Genomic DNA, 16,804 nt, shown 5'->3' on the forward strand with positions numbered 1-16,804 from the left:
TCCTAGGCTCTGTGGTTTAACCCACAGTGCCACCCGTGTCCCCATGCTTTGTGTACACAAGCCCTAGTTCAGTCCCTAGCATCTCCAGGTAGGGATAGGAAAGACTCCTTCCTCCAATGTTGGAGGCCCACTGTCAATCATTGTTGACAGTCCTGAGCCAGATGGATGCAATGGGCTGAGTTGGTAGCTAGTAGCCATGGCTAGTCTTATCCACCATGAAATGGTCTTGTTATGTACTGAAGTTCTCACCCTGGGCCAGCAGAGGGATACTGTAGATAGTTTTCACTCAGGTCCGCATATGCAAATAAGAGATGGAAAGTGACGTTCAGTGATTGGATAGTTACAGAAAGTGGTTACTGTTGCTTTCTAGTGGAGCTCTATATAAGCAGGCTGGCTGAACCCTTCAGCCCAGTTCTGTCCTGTCCTGTGAATAAACAAGAGCTGTTTGAAGAATCGCTGTGTCGTTACTGCCTACTTTGGGAGTGAACAGCATACTTTTTATTTATGCGCTGTGTGAAGAAATCTTTATTTTCTCCACCCGGCATCTTCCAGCATTCAGCTTCATCGAATGTCCGCAAATTCTAGTGTTGTGAGAGAGGGCGAAAAAGGTTTTCCTATTCAGTTTCGCCATGCCATGCTACACTTTTCTGGAGTGTAATGATCCTGCAGCACTTTCATTTTCTACAGTGCTGCCCTTCAGGTCATGTTGCAGGCTAGCCTTGATGAGAGACGAATGCAACTTTGCAACAAGCGATAGCTTAGCACACTATGCATGCAATCCTTATCAAGCTGGACATTTATAACATCCTCCAGGGTGAACATTTTGCCATGCATCCCTGTTAAATCAGAGAATGGGGAGGAACACCAGAATCTCCAAACTTAGTGATGATGATCAACTTACTATAGAAATGCTAAAGTAAGTTTTCTTGGGTAGGTGGCTATATTCCCCCAAGACAATGACTAATGGCAATGGGAAGGCTAAGTCTCATCTTCCACTGCATGACATTTACAGCAAGTTACCTTCTTGCTGCTTGCTAATGAAATCTTCGTGGGGAGTTTCTGTTTGTTACCCTAGCAGAGACAGTTCTAATCCGTTGCATTCATTAGCTTAAAAATACTTGTTTGTGAAACCTATCCCCCTTTCAGTCTTGGTGGCAATGCAGTTGTTAACCTTGGGCTGTATCCAATGCTAATCCTACTCAGAACAGACCCCCCCCCCCGAAGTTAATGGATGTGGGTTAAACTACAGAGCCTAGGACTTGTCGATCAGAAGGTTGGCGGTTCGAATCCCCATGACAGGGTGAGCGCCCGTTGCTCGGTCCCTGCTCCTGCCAACCTAGCAGTTCGAAAGCACGTCAAAGTGCAAGAAGATAAACAGGTACCACTCCGGCGGGAAGGTAAACGGCGTTTCCGTGCGCTGCTCTGGTTCACCAGAAGCGGCTTAGTCATGCTGGCCACATGACCCGGAAGCTGTATGCCGGCTCCCTCAGTCAATAAAGCGAGATGAGCGCCACAACCCCAGAGTCACCCATGCCTGGACCTAATGGTCAGGGATCCCTTTACCTTTTTACTTTGAGTAGATCTTGGTTAGATACAACATTTTGCATATTTATTTCTGCATGTTTGATTAAGGGATGTGCTCAAGCAGAGTACACAAAGGAGGAGGCGCAAGTGCAATGTCTTCCTAATGTCACTGGACAACAGCTTCCATCATTTGTGATCGTTTGCCCTCCTTGCTGGGATTGATGGAAGTTGTAGCACAGCATTTTCAGAAGGGCATCACTTTGCTACCCCAATAAAGGACAGCAGTGTCTATGGAAGTCAGCTAAAGAAAGGCAGTGTTAATACTGCCAATCTCCAAATGCACAGGGAAATCCTCAGCTGTGGTTTCTTGTTGGCTGGTACTGCTGCTCCTTGTCCTTCAGTTGAGAATACACAATGCAGATTGTGGCACATTTATTTCCTGGCTCGGTCCTTGGCAGCTGGAATTACACTTGTAAATATGCCCTGCTTTTAAATTAGAAAGCACCACTCTATAGGCAAGTATTAGCAAGAAAGTCTTCTCCAGGCTGTTCCTTGTGATGGTACGTTTGTCTGGATGCAAACCGCCTGTGTTGTATATGTGTGTTTTTCATATGTGTGTTAGCTTGTTTTGGTAATAAGTCAATTACTGCTTGTTCTGCAACAAACTCTGCCAAAGAGCAAAACCCTTGCAAGATTCATGGGCCCTTGAAATGCCAAGCAGTAGCTTGTGTATATTTCCCACCAATTTTCCCCAGCTATTTTCATTGGGGGGGGGGGGGGAGCTGGAATTAATGGCAAACGCTGAGAGGGAAGGTTTTTTCAGTCATTCATGTTTATTACATTTTAACATTTAATAACCCGGGTGCCATAAGCAAATCCCTTGTTCATTTTAAAAATGCAAAAGTTTTTCTTTGCTGCCATATTATTATTATTAATTAGGGAATATCTCATTGCTGAGATTACTCTGTCCAAATGAGTGACCAAATGTATGTGTGTGTGTGAGTGAGAGAGAGAGAGAACACAATTCTATAAAAGGTGAATCCATACATGTTTATAGAATATTAGGAGTCTATTGATACCCCGGTTTGGTGCTTGGGCAAACAGTTTCAGAGCAAGACATGTCATAGACTGCCCAATTTCTCCTTCATTTTCTCCCTCCGTTCATGATTGAGATATCAAAAATGGCTCTCACTCCCCCTCCTGCTTTTGACAGAAGTGTGTGAAATAATACAGGCATACTAAATGTCTCTAAACTAAATAAAGCCTTCAGAATTACTGAAAAAAAGGGGATTTTGTGCTGGGCATCTTTAAAGTTTAATTTGCTTTTTGGGGGGCGGGGGATAGAAGGGAAAACTTCCATAATGTGTTTATTTGGGGGATGAAATTTACAGGCAAGGTTACCTCTTCAGAGTGCATGAATTCTGCCAGGTTTCAGAAGGATAGCTGCAGTGGTTTTCCTGCAGTGGCAACCATTTCAGTTTTAGGGTGTGCGTGTATGCGTGTGCGCGCGTGCGCATGTGTACACACACACGTACACACACAATCTCCCTGCTTTGTGGGTAATTGTTCTTAAATTTTCAGAGATGTCCCTGCGTAAGAATCCTGAAAATTGTGAGACATATAGGTACATGACCTTTTGTGCTAGGTAAAGGTAAAGGGACCCCTGACCATTAGGTCCAGTCGTGGCCGACTCTGAGGTTGCAGCGCTCATCTTGCTTTATTGGCCGAGGGAGCCAGCATACAGCTTCCGGGTCATGTGGCCAGCATGACTAAGCCACTTCTGGCGAACCAGAGCAGCGCACGGAAATGCCGTTTACCTTCCCGCTGGAGTGGTACCTATATATCTACTTGTACTGCGTGCTTTAGAACTGCTCAGTCGGCAGGAGCAGGGACCGAGCAACGGGAGCTCACCCCGTTGCGGGGATTCGAACCACCAACCTTCTGATTGGCAAGTCCTAGGCTCTGTGGTTTAACCCACAGCGCCACCCGTGGCCTTTTGTGCTAGATACTTTTAAATATTTTTTGTGGGGAAGAGCTAAAAATGTTTAGCTTTCTGGGTACAATCATCCCCTCTGATTACAAGCTTGACTTATGAGTCACAACCATTCCTGCCACTTTGCCCTCTGTCCATAACGGTGGTGGCTTCCTCTCCCCATCATCTCACTCAGATGCTATCATTCGTCAAGAGGCATTCCTTCGAGAGCCAGTGTGGTGTAGTGGTTAAGAGCAGTAGACTCGTAATCTGGGGAACCTGGCTCGAGTCCCTGCTCCTCCACATGCAGCTGCTAGGTGACCTTGGACCAGTCACATTTCTCTGAAGTCTCTCAGCCTCACACACCTCACAGAGTGTTTGTTGTTGGGGAGGAAGGGAAAGGAGAATGTTAGCCGCTTTGAGACTCCTTCGGGTAGTGATAAAGCGGGATATCAAATCCAAACTCTTCTGCTTTCAGCAGATTCCGGCCTGAAACTTCCCCGCACCCCCCTGTCTGGATTGCCAATTTACCTCGAAGTGCTTGCAGTGCTCCCCATTTTGCCTTGCACCGCCTCTTAGAGAACCCACTTTTTCTTGAGCAAGCCACCCATCTCTCTTGAGGCACCCTGCTTGCTTCTGGGATTTATCCAATGCATGAAAACGTTCTGAGAACGTTACTATTTATGATATGTAGAAAGCATTTATAATTTACACGATACCTCGCAGTTTTAATCAGATTCACTGATAATCTAATTCTATGCATATGGGAAACTGCAACTGGGAGGAACTTACAGAGGTGGAACTTGCACTGAATTTTGCTGCAACCTGGTCCAGCTCTTTAGATAGTGAGTGGCTTATGCTGGCTTTCCTAGAATTCCTTGTGATAGTGTGGTGGACATATGGTTTCGTTTCGGAGGGCAGCAGACCTTAGTGCCAACCATGCTGGCGAAGGCTGGCTTAGATAAAGGCAGCTCAGGTGCCAATGTTCTGTTCTGTTCTGCTTCCTGGTACGTCAGCTGTTAAAGTTGAACAGACTCTTGGAGACAAGGATTGTTCCCCCATTGTAGAGCTGCAAGCTTTCTCACAAGCAAGCAGCAGGTCAATGAGTCAGTTCACACACTTTTTCATTAGAAGTTGCGTTAGGTGTCACACTGCCCCATAGGTTCAGAGCAGGTTGAGATGACCCTGGAAACAGAAAGGTCAACTTTGAAAAGGAAACACAGCCAAAGGCAGCCTTCTACAATCTTGTGCCCTCCTGATATTGTTGAACTACAACTCCCATCATTCCTGGCCATTGGCTATTTTGACCAGAGCTGGCGGGAGTAGTAGTCCAAAAATTTCGGAGGGTGCCTAGTTGGGAAAGCTTCTTCAAGGCTTAGATTTGTCCCAACCATCGAATCTTTGACCCAGAATGTCTATGCGAGAACCTAGCTAGCTAGCTAAATTAACCAATTAATCAAGCTGAGAAATGGCTTTTCAAGCATTTCTCCTTAATTTCAAATTTCCCTTTTGGGGGCCTCCCCTCCCCATCCCTTTTTGCCCACCGCACCATACCTTTATTTTTCCTTTTTTGCTGTTTTAGATTTTCTCAAAAAATAAATAAATATTCAAATTGTCGGGAGTATTGCCTTTCCTTTTTGGCGAAAATCAACTGTGTGTTCATAAAAGTTTGATTTTTTTAAATTTCTCATTTAAACAGATAATTTCAGTAAAGGCAAGTGAGTGCCATATGAGGAGCATGTTACCAAATTAAAGATAGCTGACTCCCGACTGAGGAGGCTTGTGGTCCAGTAGATGAGGGAAAGTGGGGGTGGCGAAGTGTGTGTGTGTGTGTGTGTGTGTGTGTGTGAGAGAGAGAGAGAGAGAGAGAGAGAGAAATGTGTTCCTCAGTTTGCATCCATTTTTGAAATGTGCCAGAAGTATCTTCACATGTGTTTTGTGTGGAGAGGTTGTGAAATTTTCTGTGTTGAAGGGTTTGTAGGTTTGCAGGTGATGGAGGTGTGTTATGAAGGGACCTGCCCAAGCAGGGGCCTTAGTTCATTGGAGTTTATCCCCCCGGTAAGTGGGTATAGGCTTGCCACCTAAGTAAGAAGTTGAATCTTTGAAACTTTACATACACCAGTTGAGGGAAACTTGTTATGTAGGAAACGACCTGTTTGTTGCCATGATTAAAAGGTAAAGGTAAAGGTACCCCTGCCCATACGGGCCAGTCGTGTCCGACTCTAGGGTTGTGCGCCCATCTCACTTAAGAGGCCGGGGGCCAGCGCTGTCCGGAGACACTTCCGGGTCACATGGCCAGCGTGACAAAGCTGCATCTGGCGAGCCAGCGCAGCACGCGGAAACGCCGTTTACCTTCCCGCCAGTAAGCGGTCCCTATTTATCTACTTGCACCCGGGGGTGCTTTCGAACTGCTAGGTTGGCAGGCGCTGGGACCGAGCGACGGGAGCGCACCCCGCCGCGGGGATTCGAACCGCCAACCTTTCAATCGGCAAGTCCTAGGCGCTGAGGCTTTTACCCACAGCGCCACCCGCGTCCCCCTAGTTGCCATGATTAAGATCTACAAATGTGCTCAGTACTGCTTTGTGGTATGCTTCTTTTTTTTAAAAAAAATGTTCACTTGTAACTTTTGTAACATAAGATAAATTTGGAGGTGCTTTTTTTGTCTAAAGCAAGTCAAGAGGCCTTCCTAGCTAAAACAATATACGATGCCCAAATCCATACTCCTTCCAGCTCATTTTTAGACTTATTATTATAACAGATCCATGAAATTAAATTTTCTGCCCTCCTCCTCAACAGGGCTCGTGTGTAATTAAATTTCATTTAAAAAACAAAAAACCTTGACTCTTTTTCTCAAACCAAACCATTTTTTCGATCCTAGAATTTCTATCTGAAAGTGGACTTGAAAATTTTGCGGGGACTGAGAACACCCTTGACTAGGAAATAATAATGAGGGAGGCTCCCCATCAGTCCCTGGCTGGGACTGTGAGGTCGAAGGTGAAGTGAAGATTATTGTGTGTGTGTGTGTTGCAGGGTGTGTGTATTATGTGCACCTGTTGGAGTGGAGTGGCTAAGAGTATGACAGAGGACCTCTATGTATTTGGTTCAGATTTTACCTCCAGCTTCAAACTTGGGCAACCCATTCTGTATGAGCCTCAGTTATTTCATCTGCAGTATGGGTAACAGCCCATTTTAAGGATTGTTGTTAAGAGACAGTGAATGTGAGCTGCTTTGCATACTTTATATGTAAATGCTCACTGTTATTAGCAGTGTCATCTGCAGCTTTCATCAGCTGAAGCTGTTGTGTGTAGACTGTCCATTACTAGTGACTTGTCAGAAGAATTGAACCTCTCAGTGTGTATATTTAAACCAAACTCTTTGCTTGTGTTTTTCGACGGTGCTTTTGCTTTGCTCCTTTTAGTGGGCCACCACCTTTGCTTTCCTTCTAGCGGCCTACTTCGTGGAAAGGACCCTTAACAGGTTTCCTAAGTAAAACGTGGCTCCAGCAAACAGATTCATCTGTTGCATGTGCACTCCAGTAAAAATAAAATAAAATAAATGAACATATGAGCTGGAGGAGGGTGGGGCAAAAGGAAGCCCTTATTGGGTGATGTTTAGACAGTGTTAAGCTTGAAGGTGGACCATGTCAACAAGAAATTTTGTCAGGGGCCCACTTGTATTTAAGGAAGATCATTTATAGACAAGTATCTCAATTACTGGCTAATACCAGACATGGGACATTTGCAGTATAATACAATGCTTTTAGTACAACTGCATCAGCTTATAAAGGGCCATTCTAGTTCAGCATTTCTCATGTTTGGCTCCTATATAGTAAATATTTGATATCATGGGCCAGCCTTGTGCTCCTGTATATCAGTGATTTCTAAGGTTTTAGAAATCACTGATATACAGGAGCACAAGCTGACTACTCCATATTGATCCTAAAGATCTATTATATATCAATAAGTCAATATGAATTTATTGTGGACATCTGACATCATGTTGCATATCACCAGAAGCCATTATTCACACACATTATTATTATTATTATTATTATTATTATTATTATTATTATTATTATTATTATATTTATTTATTTATTTATTTATTTTTCATTCACACAACATGCTTCATTCTCTGCGTAGCATTGGATCGTGAAGCTATTTATCACATTAATGCATTAAAGGAGCAATAGAAAGAAAAGAGAGCATAATGTTATGTGAGTGGTTTTTTAAAAAAATGGGAGCAGATTTCACACTGTTGAGTTGCTTTGCAGTTTTTAACACATAGTTGAAACAGCACTTCTAGCTATTTGCTCCACCACAGTTCCTGTTTCCCTGATTTCTAAAGTAATTTGTTTCTTACCTTCTCACATCTGCTTAGGGACATTGTCTTCCTTTATTAAGACTCATTTCCCTTAAGCATGAACTCCATTTCCAGTGGGACATTGTGCTACCAAAAAAAGAAAAGAAAATGCCAATGGCAGGGACCGGGAGACTCCTTTTATCCAGTTTCCCCACTGTCAGAGAAACAATGATATGCGGCAGTGTTCCGGGTCTGTCTCCAAAATGTAAAACCTCCTCTAGGCTTTCCCTCTCAGCATTAAATGCTTTCTCATTTGCATTTTCATCGCCGTTAATGCCCAGGAGAGTGAAAGAAAGAAAAAAAATCTCTCCCTGCCTCTGCTCCCTGGCCACCCATTCACCTCTCCCTATCCAAAAATAACATTGCATTCATTGTGAATCTGCTGCACTCTTAACTAGTTGATGGTGATCGCTGCCTAGAATCATGCAGACTGGACTTGGAAGCAAACTTAAAGGGTTTGCCAGGAGACTCTGTATCTATAACTGACCCTTCTTAGAGATAAATAGCTTGTGGTGGGGAAAACATACATACACCCCCACCCCCAAAAAAGGCTCGCGTTATTTTATTTTATTTTGTTAAGTATGTAGAAGCAGATCATCTCTCTTATCTGCCTGTCTTATCTTGTGCTTCTGCACTACCGTTCCAATTGGTCTGATAAATTTGACACGCCGGCCGTGTCAAAAGGTAATATCCTTGGCTTAATTGTGAGCTAAGTCCCTCTTAATCCAGGGGAGCGTTTGAGATTCTGTCCAAGTGTTCAATTTCCCATGCCGCTGAGGTCTGTGAATTTCTTTCTCCAGCCTCCAGGCTGCTGCAGCACAAGTCAGCATAGCTAATGCAGATAGATCTCCTCCCTTCTCCAAGCGCTCTCTCTCTCTCTTTCCCCTCCCCACTCCGACTCACCCCCCCCCCCCACAAACCTCCAACGCTGTGCTTTGATTCGATATGAACAGACTGGCAACTCTGATGCTAGAGCAATAGAGCAAAATCTGACATAACTCTGCAGATGGCTACGTTCGGATGATACACCTAGGGATTTCTCCCCCCCACCCCCCTTAAAGAAGGTAAAGATTTATATGCTGCTAATGGTTTGTTGTTGTTTTTTCTTTCCCCCCTCCTTGTTGCCATTTTTTCCCAGGACTGCCAGCCCCTAAGAAGAGCCCAAAGTCGGTAAGCACTTTTACAGAGCTACTATACCTGTTTGATTATTTTCTTGTCGGAGGCATGGGTGGGCGTTTCTGGAAATGCGAAATAAAAAAAAAAAAACTGTGTGGGTCCGTGGGGCTCCCCTTCTTTTCCCTCCTTCCCCTCCAACCCCACCCCGGTGGTTGTCATTCCGTTTGAAAGTTGCGGTTCTGTCGCTGCACTTGATCGCTTTTGCATGGCTTGTGCTGAGCAGGGTTTAGCCGGGGAAGAATGCGGCGCAGGAGAGGATTTGGCCAGCGAGCTGGAGGGGATGGGCAGACGGAGGGGTGTGTGGGCTTGGACGGAATTCAGCCTTACTTCTGGTGGACTGCTCTTCGCAGGCATTTAACTTGCCCCTGAAAATGCCATTGTTTCCTTCTTGGCACAATTGCGCGTGGAGACTCCACCTCCCTTTCAGATGGCATCCGCTAGCAGCGGGCTGCACTCGTTTTGAGCCTTATCATGCACTATATGGTGGATAATTGGGGGAGAGGGAATTCCTGAAGCTTGTTTCCTAACAGCGGCAACAGAGGAGGGGGTGGGGAGAGAACCCTTTTTGTAACGCTAAGGGTATCATCCTTGTTCCCTGCCTGAGCCTTTCGCATGTCCGACTTTCTCTTCTGCTCTCTGTAGGGCATCCTTTGTTGTTTGTTGGCTTTGCCTGGGTTTAATAGCATTATGCTGCAGGTGTAGGTTCCCCCCTCAAACCGCCCCCCCCAGCCCATTGCCTTTTTAGAGGAAAGATGGAGGGCTGCGGGAGTGGGGGGGGGGGGGAGAGAATCAATATTCCCCTGTCCCTCCTGATCTTGTTTCTCTGTGGAACGGTTACCTGGTTGACACGCCGGCTAATAGCTTGTAGGCTGTTGTCCGAAAAGTACAATTAAAAACAGAGGACTGTGCCACTCCAGGGAGTGACACAGATCAAGAAGCATTATAGGGAGTTAACTGGCTGCAGAGTGAAAGTTTCTCCATTTGTTTGAAGAGTGTGCAGTGGTGGGGGAGAAGCAGAAAAAGCAAGGGGGGGCGGGGAGCTGTAACCAACCAGTTTTCCGAAGATGGAGAGATTGTTGCGGTAATGCAAGATGCTGTAAAACTTCCCTGGCGGTCGGCTCTGGGGCTCTTCCTGCACCTTTTACGATGCCCCACCTTTTTCTGAGAAGCAACCCAAAGAGGAAGGCTGAGCAGACGCCTCCTCTTCTTGATATACAAGTTTCCCCCCACCCCACCCCCTCTGCCCATGGAAAAGAAAGCCCCGAAATAATTAATGTGGTTCTGCTGGCTTAGGGCTGCGCTGATTAAAGTCACATGACCCCGGGCCTCTACTATTGTCAGTTTGCATTAACGTTGGCAAGGGAGGAGAGCGCCGTTCGCGCTCAGCCTCAAATCCCACAAATGTCAAACCGTATGGGGTTTACTTCTGTGTCACAGTCAGGGAGGAATTTAGCCTTTGGTTAAAATAGAAGCCAGTGTGTAAAACATGTAGAAAGCGTATTTGGGAAGAGGAGAGATAGCTGTTAGCTTTCAAGCAAAACAAACAAACAAAAAAACCAACATTGGGGGAAGGGTATCGGTTCCCCATCTTCTTCCCGCCGTCCTTGTCTCACTGCCCCTGTTAATTAAGCCGCATCTAATGAATGGATTAACAAGGTTGATTTGGAAAAAGAAAAGCGGGAGAGGGGAAAAAAAGCAGTCAACTGCAATCAACTTATAGAAAATCTCCTCCAGTCATTTGGAGTTGCCGTGAACCGGCCTCTCCAGTGAATGGCGATAACATTAGGAGCTTTGAAATCCTGTGTGTGGATCCTAAATCCGTTTAGAGATAATCCTCCCCTAGTGAACAAAGAGACTGTTTACAAACAGGTGTCGTTCTGTAGCCCTTTCTCTTCCCATTCCTCCAACACTCTTCTCTCTCTCACGCACACCCTCAAACAGAATTCAGATTATCTCAGGAGATTGTATAGGATTTTTGTTTTAATTTTATTTTTTTGGTCAGTAAAGGAAAATGGAATCCTTGGATGACACATTGCTTCCCTCTTCCTCTTCTTCATTTCCTTCACAATATTTTGAAACCCCAGTCAGTGCCCATCCTCTTCTAGGAGGAACATTCTCTCCCCCCCCCCCATAGTTTTTCCTTGTTTAAAAAGAGATTTCTAAAGGGGCCGTTGTTCAGCTAATGTTATAATGCTATTGTGTTGAGGGTGTTGCTGCTTTCTTTTCTAAATAATACAGTGCTTAGAGACAGTGGTATCCTGCTGTAGAAAAATGAGCAGGTCCGCACCAATCCAGGGCACTTATATCTTACTAAGATGAAATCACTCACGGTATTATATTCAGCAATCCATTGTTTGTTTTCAAGGGAGAGGTAGAAAAATAATAATGAAGCTTCGGCGTTGCTGAACGCTGTGAGCAGCAAATTGGTTCAAGTTTTCTGTGGACATGTTACGCCCAGTGCCAATCCATGTGGGAGTTCCCTGAATCCAATTCTTGAAAATGCCATGAAATATTTCCACTGGCTGTTGCTATTCAGAGAAGCCTGCATGTTGACAGCTTAGTGTGATGACGCAGACCACGCAAATGCCAAGCGTCAGCCCTCGGAAGTCCCCTGAGGCTTCTTACGTGGTCTTGTGGTTGTGCTCCTTTTTCCCTTCCACCTTTCCGGTTTTTCTCCAGGAGTCCCTTAAAACACTAATTATTTCTTGATCAATAATAGATTAGCTCCTTTGCTATGAGCAATGTGTAGACGCCCTTTGCGGCATTAAAAGGGGTGGGGGATCTTCCTCTTCTCTTCTCTCCCTACCCCCACCCCTCCATCCTTCTCCTCCTCTGAATTAAATTCAAATAAAGTTCATCTTGACCCTTCCTTTGCTGCTCCTGCCACTGACTGATCTGCCATAGGCCTGGTTCACACAACATCCTAAGACAAATCGTGACCTAGTGAGACTGCATGGACTTGCAGCCTCCCAGAGAAGATTCCGCTGCCACTTTGCCCTGGTTCTTGTGGCTGCTGTGCTGTGCTAAGCCAAGGTTTGATTTCGTGTGTTGTCCATGTGAGGACTTGTGATGAAGGACCCCCTACTCACTAGCCATCAGCTGGAGCCAGGAGTTGTTCATGGCCACAGTTTACTGGTTAACCAAGAGTCCTAAGTTGGAAGATGCACCAAGCCAAGCCTTGATTTAGCTCACCACAGTGTGGCAGCAAAACGGACTAGCAAAGGTGGCTGCAAAGCCCTCTCCAGGAGCCTACATGTTTGTGTGGCCTCACTACATCTGAGGTAAAGGTAAAGGTACCCCTGCCCATACGGGCCAGTCGTGTCCGACTCTGGGGTTGCGTGCTCATCTCGCTCTAGAGGCCGTGAGCCGGCGCCGCCCGAAGACACTTCCGGGTCACGTGGCCAGCATGACGAAGCTGCAGCTGGCGAGCCAGCACCAACGCAGCACACGGAAACGCCGTTTACCTTCCCGCTTAAAGCAGTCCCTATTTATCTACTTGCACTTAAGAGTGCTTGCGAACTGCCAGGTGGGCAGGAGCTGGGACCGAACGACGGGAGCTCACCCCGCCGCGGGGATTCAAACCGCCGACCATGCGATCGTCAAGTCCTAGGCACTGAGGTTTTACCCACAGCGCCACCCGGGGTAGAAAACCATTTTTCAGCCATTACCTTCTGGGAGCTGCATACTAGTGGTGGGCGGGGCCAGAGGCAAAAGTGGGCAGAGCAATGAATGCAGATTTTTTTTTGCCTTGGTGCAGAAGGCTAGATTCTGTAGACACTTAAATACGCCGCTGTTTCCTCCATCCAGCCAAGCAATAGCCATTATCAAAGTTCAAGGAGCCAGGCAAAAACACTCAAGTACAATGTGAAACAGGACCAGTGAGGGCTCTGGCTGCAGAGGGTCTATGGCCTGGGGAGAGGGCCAAGGGCCAGAGAGAGAGGTTCGGAGGGCCGCTAAGCTAGGGATTTTCTTAGCACATCATGTGAACTGGGCCATATTTTGCAGGTAATGATTATCACTGGAAGGCCAAATTTGCATGTAATGTATCGGTATGGTTGATGCCAGGACACAAACTATGTATGTATTGTTGTTGGCACCCATCTGTCTCAAGAGGTGGGGGGGAGCCAAATTGCTGCATTAGCAGCACCAAAGTGACCTCCCCGGGGTGTAAGCCTGGGCAGTGTGGATGGAGGTCCTGGGCCACCCAGGCAATGACCCTCTTCTTGGCCTCGCTGATGGGTAAGCAGGGCTATATGTTTGGTTGCAGGAGTTGCTGGAAGGCTCCATCAACCATTTTAGGGACTCCATTCCAGATTTGTGTGGGGTTTACTCCTTAGTCTTTTCTTCTCCTGAAGATATCCTGCAAAGCAGTGGAGGTTTAGGATCAGAGTTTTACTTCTCTTAGATGGGCTGCCTTCCCAGGTTGATGAGCCCCATCTGCCCCTCAGTTCCCGCTATGGCACATGCAGAAGCTGCCTTCTTGAGACCTTAAGAAGCAGGCTTACAGCCTTGCCAGTATAGCACTGCCAGGAAAATACGGTTCCAGTAAATCTCATAGAAGCACCTGCCTCCTAAGGCGTCCTATCTACCCCTGTGCACCTGTGATTTCAAATTAAGTAGCAATATTTTCTAAAGAAAATAAAAGATGCCTGTCGAGAAATCAACATGTGGAAGTATCATTTCCCTTTATCATGCATGTGCAGGCTGTCTCTTGCCAATCAGCGGTGGGAAACTTTAATCCCACACCTCTTTATCTGGCCCTTAGGATGCACCCCAGGCTGTGACCCTCCCCTGACTCCATCCCACTTGCTATGTGCCCTCCTTGAGTCTTTTATCTAGCCAGAATGGCCCCTGGAAGATTACCCACAAGGGAATGTGGCCCTCAAAAAAGTACGATATTGAATCTTCCTCATCTCCAGGAGGGTCCACGAGCCTGTATTAAGACTGGCAAGCTGTTGTGGAATACCTGCCTGTGCCAATAGTTAAATTCCCAGCTGCCACGATCCAAAATATTGGTGTCAGCCCATTCCACAAAGACCCAACTGTCTTTTGCTGCCTATGAATGAATGGATGTGTGAATGGAAGAAGAAAGATCGCGGCTGCCAGTCTGAGACCCTAGCAGCTGGGAATCTCAGTGACGATAGTTCTTTGCAGTACAGGAAGAAAGGAGGGTTCGTAGGCGAATTAAAAACAACCAAGAGTAGTCCACCAAGAACTGTATACCCAAGACAGGTGACGATCTGGGGGAAAGAGAGCTGTTCAAAGAGGGCTGCTGCATTATCAGTTTGCAACCCAAATTCTAGTAAGGGAGACAATGAGTGGGGAAGGTAGCTTTTAGAAAATATGCTTCTCCTCTCTCACAATGTTTATCATGCTGAAAGTGGCCTTCATTTGAATCTCGGTGTAGTCACTTGCTAATATGTCTACTGACCCTTCATCCATTCTCCTATAGATGCTCAGCTCTGCTATGCTTTTCTAGGTAGCAGCATGTTCGGAATGTATCACAACACCAGGCAAAAACTTCTTTAGCCCAATAATTTGTTGCAGACCTGTAGGGTAGCACTGCTGCATGGTTTCAGCTTACAGAAAGGAGAAGCATTGGAGATTTGGCTGCAGTGTATCTTGATTCCATTCACTTCTCCACCCCCATCCCAGTCAAAATCTCTGGTGACACTAAAGTACACAGAATGTTACAAACATCCTTACTATGCAGAAGCATAAGAGTTGAAGGGGACCTCAGTGGTCATCTAGTTCACCTTACTACCAATGCAGTGGTTTGAAGGGTTGTAGCCAATGCTCAGCCTACACAGAATGGACCCACTGACATCAACGAGCATTATCAACTGGCATCTATTACATTCATTGGGTCTACTCTCAGTAAAAGTTAGTTGCTTGCAATCCTCCATATTTCTCTATAGCTTTTGCACGTTGACAGATATGTTTATGATATATGTGTGTATACACACATAGAGAGAGATGAATTCATGCCACACTCCCCTGGCTCCCATAGCATGGTCACCTCAAAACTGGACTAGAGCTTCCATTGCACCCTACCGTGCTTGGACGATGCATGCTGCTCCGATGTTGGCCAACCACAGCATTGGGCATTTGCCAATGGGCAGCACCCTTAGGGAGGTCCGCTGCCAAACCAACCAGGCCTCTCAGCACTTGGCAAAGGAAAGGTTTGCACTTGCCACTTTTAATTCTCTGACACCCCTCCTCTGGAGCTCGTGACATAGTGTTGCTCCAGAGGTATATGGGGGAACTAAAACGGCCAGAGTCGGCTGCAGTACTTAATAATATGACAGGCGTTTTTGCTGCTGCTATGCCCACCTGATACTGTTAAGGGTGGGTCCTCCTTCAGGACACCTAGGATCCTCTAATGAGTGCATGCTAACTGCTGCTCACTTGTCTCCATAAACATGAATGGATACCACTCACTTAAAAAGCAGAAAGTGAAGTGATGTTCTTAGGGACCTTGCTGAGTTTAGGGAACAAATCCCTCTCCCATCTCTGATACTGGGCAGTCCATCCTTTGCTGACAAAGCCCTCTTGGGCACCCACAATTCCCTTCTGTGCATCTCCCATGGATTCCCACAACTATGGGCTCTCTTCCACTCCTCAACCATGGTGGGTGTGTACAGTATATATGCGGTCCATAAATATACAAAATGAAAGAAACAGGGTCTTGGATGAAGTGAGACGACTAGGCGTGACAGTAGATTAGCAACCTTGGAGACAGACAACTTGTCAATTTTATCTGCAGACTGCACTTGATTATGTGCTTTGTGGCAGAAGTGAACTTCCTTAGGTCAGGGCTTGAAATAAGAGTCCACAGATCACAACTGGATATCTGGCACATCTGAAAGGATATCCCAGTGTGGACACGAGGAGGCATTTTTTCTCTCTCCTAGCCAAGTATAAAAATAAAATGACCCTTTGCACTCTTCCTTACATCAGTAAGAGTAAAACAGACTAGTAGCACCTTATTTAAATACTCCAGTATTTCTTAGGTGTTTCCTTTGCCACCCTTTATAATAGTGGCCCCTTCCTGTCCATATGATGCATCTTGTGAGGTGGGATAAACCACTGTGGCAGCTTAGGGGAGCATCTGCTTTGCATGCAGAAGGTCCCTGGTTCATTCCCCAGTAATCCCCGGTTGGGCCTGGCCATGGTCCCTGCTTGAAACCCTGGATAGCCACTTGCAGTGTGGATAATACTGAGATAGATGTACCAGTAGTCTGAGTCAATATAACACAGCTTCCCATGTTCCCCTGAAGATTTATATGTGGAAATTCAGTGAATTGTTTGGCATTTCCACATTATCTTAATTTTTAATTTCTCTTAAGTATGGTTTCTGTTGCTTAGTCTTATGACACAAAATCTAGATTTGCAGATTTCAAAGAAATGATCTCTTGTGAGAGGAAAAACACATTTCATGGATTTATTTATGCAGCTGGTAATATGTGTTTCTGTATCTCTCCATTTCCAATTTAATGAAGTTTCTGCCTTGACTGTATAAACAGGCTGCTGCACACACAAAAATGATCTTCAGCCTTTAAAGCAGCTTCTCTTTTCTCTGTATGTCCAGTGTAGGTACCAAACATCTAATACGGCTGAGTTAAAAAGGGACAGTATCTAATAGAAATGTTTCTAGCCCCCCAGAGTGTGCACATGTCCCACTTGGAATGCATGCTAAAATCATTCTAAAATAAAAACTTGCTACCACATGGGCAGAGTAAACTGTGTCCCCTTTCACCCTTTCTAATG

At 45.7% G+C, this 16,804-nt stretch overlaps 1 protein-coding gene and 1 long non-coding RNA gene across 28 annotated transcripts in view; one reads left to right on the top strand and one right to left on the bottom strand.

The window, feature by feature from the left end:
- Nucleotides 1-16,804, top strand: part of MAGI1 (membrane associated guanylate kinase, WW and PDZ domain containing 1) — a 472,724-nt gene that overhangs the window by 406,319 nt on the left and 49,601 nt on the right. For 26 of the 27 annotated variants that reach the window (XM_028719478.2, XM_028719473.2, XM_028719477.2 and 23 more), the window contains one exon: nucleotides 8,997-9,028. The exons of the other annotated variant lie outside the window; for it this stretch is intronic. In XM_028719478.2, coding sequence (XP_028575311.2) covers nucleotides 8,997-9,028 — 32 coding nt within the window. The remainder of the gene's footprint in view (nucleotides 1-8,996; nucleotides 9,029-16,804) is intronic. 27 annotated transcript variants of the gene reach the window in all.
- LOC114591864 (uncharacterized) lies at nucleotides 4,090-9,147 on the bottom strand. Its single transcript, XR_003705381.2, has 3 exons — nucleotides 9,056-9,147; nucleotides 7,859-7,945; nucleotides 4,090-4,681 (listed from the first exon to the last, which is right to left on the bottom strand). It is a non-coding gene; the product is annotated as an uncharacterized LOC114591864 (long non-coding RNA).

This window comes from Podarcis muralis, chromosome 2 (genome assembly GCF_964188315.1).
Source record: "Podarcis muralis chromosome 2, rPodMur119.hap1.1, whole genome shotgun sequence".
NCBI classification, from domain to species: Eukaryota; Metazoa; Chordata; class Lepidosauria; order Squamata; family Lacertidae; genus Podarcis; species Podarcis muralis.